This window comes from Nannospalax galili, unplaced genomic scaffold (assembly GCF_000622305.1).
Source record: "Nannospalax galili isolate Female #2095 unplaced genomic scaffold, S.galili_v1.0 scaffold1029, whole genome shotgun sequence".
NCBI lineage: Eukaryota > Metazoa > Chordata > Mammalia > Rodentia > Spalacidae > Nannospalax > Nannospalax galili.
In genome coordinates this window covers 497,445-501,904 of record NW_008359198.1, presented here as the reverse complement: position 1 = coordinate 501,904, position 4,460 = coordinate 497,445, and the positions used below count along the sequence as shown (strand labels likewise).

General features: G+C 55.4%; 1 protein-coding gene across 1 annotated transcript in view; it reads left to right on the top strand.

Moving 5' to 3' along the window:
- Window positions 1-913: 913 nt before the first annotated feature.
- Window positions 914-4,460, top strand: part of Bmp2 (bone morphogenetic protein 2) — an 11,956-nt gene continuing 8,409 nt past the window's right edge. The window contains exons 1-2 of the mRNA XM_008822833.3: window positions 914-1,047; window positions 2,191-2,540. Coding sequence (XP_008821055.1) covers window positions 2,198-2,540 — 343 coding nt within the window. The 5' untranslated portion in view covers window positions 914-1,047; window positions 2,191-2,197. The remainder of the gene's footprint in view (window positions 1,048-2,190; window positions 2,541-4,460) is intronic.

Below are 4,460 nucleotides of genomic sequence, written 5' to 3'. Positions count from 1 at the left end.
TGCGCCCGACTCCGCTGCGCCCGCCGCTGCGCTTCCCACAACCCGCCCGGGACTGGCAGCCGCCCGGGACCTCGCCACCTCGCCGCTCCGGCCCCCGCCGGACACCAGACGCCCTCGGGGCGAGCGCCGCGCGGGTCTCCCGGGACTTCTGGGCTTCCAGCCCGCGGCGGGGTGCAGTTCCCAGTGTGCGCCCGGCGCGGTGGCCTCGGCTGCCGGGGCCGCGAGGAGCGTCCGGGTCTCCGCACAGCAGCGCCCGCGATGCCGGGCAGCTCCAGCCGGAGAGCGGGCGCCCGGGGCGCGCCCGCCGAGTGATCGGAGCCCCGGCTGCCACCGAAGACCCTTGGCCCGAGGGCTCGGCGGCCCGCGACGCGGCTGGACCGGCCAGAGAATGCGCCCCAGGACGCCGGGCAGCAGCCGCGCGGGCTCCGCTGGCCAGCGCTGATGGGGGTGCGCCCGAGCCAGGCCAAGGGATGCGGAGGGGCGGCCCGCCCGCCACCCAGATCGTCGCTGCGCCCTTGCCCGCACCCCGCATCACCCAGGATGGCTGCCCCGAGCCATGGGCCGCGGCCGAGCTAGCGCGGAGCACCAGACCCTCGCCCGGCCAGCCCCGGAGCCGGCCCCCGCGTCCCGCCAGAGCCGGTCCCTGACGACGACGGGCAGCGTTGCCCGGCTCCCTTCCCTTCACGGCCTGGCCCCGCACTCCGCCCCCTGCCCGCGCCTGTGTGTCAGCACTTGGCCGGAGACTTCTTGAACTTGCCTGGAGAGTGACTTGTGCTCCCCACTTCGCGCCGCTGCCCTCGCCCGGCGGAGTCATCCTTGCCGCCTCCCAGCCCCGCCGCCCCTCTGCTCCTGTACTGGGTCTAACCAGAGCCGCCGTTCCCTACCCAGAGAAGGACCGAGCGACCGGCACCCGGAGAGGAGGCGGCGGCGAAGAAAGCCACCGCCGCGCCCTGGTCCAAATCCCTCAGACCGAGCTTTTCCCATGTGGAGACTCTCTCGATGGACGTGTCCCCGAGTGCTTCTTAGACGGACTGCGGTCTCTTAAAGGTAGAGGAGGGATCCGGGGCTCAGGGGTGGCGGGGTTCCCGTCGCGCGGCGCTCAGTGCCTCGGGGGCCGAGTCTAGGGAACATAAACAGACCCTCTCCCCGTGCACGTGTAGCAGAGCCACGGGGCGGGGGTCCCACATCCCACCCCCACGACCTTCTGCTTTGCTTTACCGGCCAGCCTTCCTCCGCCACCCTCCTCCTCCCCAGATTTTCTGTATATTTATTAGTATTTTTAACAACTTGGATGATTTTACCCAAGAAAGTTATAGAAATCCCTTCCACAGTGTGTCCGGTGAATTTCACCCGTTAGTTGCCAACCAGTATTCCCTGCCGGTGGAGACTCCTTAAGTTTCTCCTGAGACCTGGTGTCTCTCCCCTACAGCTTTGGCTCATTTAGAAAAGTGCTAGAAGTTGGGGTTCTCCGTGCTTGTTTTCAGACTGTGAGGATGCAGTCCACCAATGCCAGTTTGTAAAGTGTCACAGCTTACACATGCATTCAGAGACTAGCCATCTGCATCACTGCAGGAGGATGCGTGCGATTCTTGACTGCACCACTGGTGAGGGGCTGGGAATGTGGATGAAGTGATGGAGTGGCCTGTGGGTCGCCCCGAGGCTAGGGGCATGCGCCACAAGCTGCAAGCGGCCTCATAAGTTGTAGCCCTGAGTTTAGAGTTCACAGAATCTAGAAGTTAAAGAGTGTGCGTATCAGGAAGTTCTACACAGTGCCTGTAAGGAAGTCACATGTACCATTTGCCTGTTTATATGCAAGTTCGAGTTGCACACTGTATATGTTTGTAAGGGATACGGTATGCCAGACCAAGTCGATGTTTCCCAGATTCCTGGCACCAGCTGTCGCAGCTGGTATCGCAAGGGGAAAAGAAAGGTGACAGCCATTGGTTCTAGGGAGTCAAGACCAATCCCCAAAAGGAACGTCCCATCCAGGCAGAGAATAGGATGAGGAGAGAAAAGCGCTCAGGGGCTTGGGGTTCCCCATCCTCCTAAACACTCGCGCTTCTGTCCCTCGCGTGGCATAACCGGGCGACAGCCTGGGGAAGGCCAGCGGCCCTACGGGAGCCCGGGCCGCGGGGGCGGGCGGAGGACTGGGCGGGGAACGCGGGTGACTCACGTCGGCCCTGTCCGCAGGTCGACCATGGTGGCCGGGACCCGCTGTCTTCTAGTGTTGCTGCTTCCCCAGGTCCTCCTGGGCGGCGCGGCCGGCCTCATTCCGGAGCTGGGCCGCAAGAAGTTCGCGGCGGCGTCCGGCCGCCCCTCCGCCCGGCCCTCGGACGACGTCCTGAGCGAGTTCGAGTTGCGGCTGCTGGGCATGTTCGGCCTGAAGCAGAGACCCACCCCCAGCAGGGACGCCGTGGTGCCCCCGTACATGCTGGACCTGTACCGCAGGCACTCGGGCCAGCCGGGCGCGCCCGCCCCGGACCAGCGACTGGAGAGGGCGGCCAGCCGCGCCAACACCGTGCGCAGCTTCCATCACGAAGGTGAGCGGGCGGCGGGGCGGGGACTGCGCGGGTAGCCGCGGGGCTCCGCACGCTCGGCGGACGGCCCCTGCGCTCCGGGTTCCGTCCTCTCCGTGGCGGGGAGCCAGGGATTCCCCTCTGCTGAGTCCTCACCCTTTCCTGGCTGGCTGCCAGAACAACTCCTCCTCCAAGAGCTGGAGGGAAATCAAGTGATGGGGAAGAAGAGGGTAAAAGGCACGTCCCTAGTCAGCTAAATGAGCAAGAATTCCCCCACCCGGGGTCCGGGGAGAATGCAGAGGATTGGGGTTCCCTTAAATCTGTACAGAAGCCCTTGCTCCATAAATCTGCGTTTCTGTTCACGCTGGAATTTGAGGTTAGACAGAGTCAAGGGCAGCCTGTTTCAGAGATAGAAATGATAAATAAAAGCCCAGGGCCCCACATTGTCCTAATTTACTGCTGATCTGGGCCTCCTTTGGAAGATTTTGAATATCTAATCCCCGTGGGAGATCAATTCCACGATCAATCTTATTGTTTCCACAATGACTTTCTTGTCCCGAGCTTGACTCTTAGATAGGCTGTATGTAGAGACAAGGAGAGCTTTCAGATTAAAGCTTTTGAGCCCGCCACTTTTCTGTGCAAAGCAATGGGGATATTTTTCTTTAATGTTATGGCTGTGGTTTCTTAAGGTAGGATGTTTTTGTTTTGTTGGAAAGACATTTAGTGAATTTGAAATGTCCTAGAGGCCTACTGAGGCCTTGTACCTGAGTTCTTAGAGCAATTAGTCAAAAAACATGCTCCACCCCAATTCTTTATGTCATTTTAAATGTCCTTTTGACTTAATTCATTCCAAATAGAATATCAGTTCTTTCAAGTTCAAGAAGAGTGCAAAGTTGTCTATTACAGAGTAGCCATGCAGCCATTTGTAGAACAGTAGGAAGCTGGAAGTGACATTTTGTTTTTTGTTTTTTTTTTCTCCTTTACCTTCCTGACCTGGTAAATTTCAACTGAAAATCTATGCCCAGAAATGGTGTAGACCAGAGTGTTCCCCTATGTAAAGGATGGCTTAGACTTTGAGAAGCCTGATTGATAATGGAAAGTCCCAAAAGACAAGAGAAGGATCCTCATCAAGGCAGATGCTCACTGTAGAAGGCACTCTGAAGCAATCATTTTCAAACAAGTTTCCAAAGTGCACCCTGATAACAAAACTTAGAGCCTTGAAAGGCAGCGGACCTCACTGTGCTCTGCAGGATCTGCTCATTGAGAGCAGATAGGCCTTTGCATAGCATTAGCCCAGCCACCTTCACCCCAAAGGTTTTCCAGCAAAGCTCATCTTTCCCAGATGATGCTGATTAGAAATAGTTTTTTCTAGATAGAAAAGTAGCCAGATAGCTGTTTTCTCTACCTCTTTCGGAAATCTATCATGAAAATGATGAATTGATTATTTTATTTTTTTCTAGCATGGAAACCAGTTTTTTTAATGTAAAATCAAGAAGGCACAATTTTGCTTAAACTCTGTTTTAAACAAAAGATCATCTAAGCCAGTTAATACCTAAAGCGTGCAATTGAGTGATGTCTCTGTTCTTCTGGAAGTGGATCGATAAAAACTTAGATCATGCAGCATCTGAGTGTTCTTTTGACTTAGTGTGCTTGAGTTCATAACTCAGACTTTATCTTTGAAAGTGATTTTCGTGTGTAAACAGTGTGGAAGTTACCAGCTTGCTTAAAATCAACTTGCATTAGCTTTGCATTTTAGTACTACTAGATGTCATTTTTACTTCACATTTCAGTAAATCCATTTCTTTCCCATTCTGACAAGTAGGCATCAGTAGGTACACATAACATTTTTAGAAGATTATTCATTGTTAAATAACCTAGAATTTGATTTTTTATAAGCATCCTGTGCCATGCATTGCCATTAAAAAAAAAAAAAAACCTTAATTA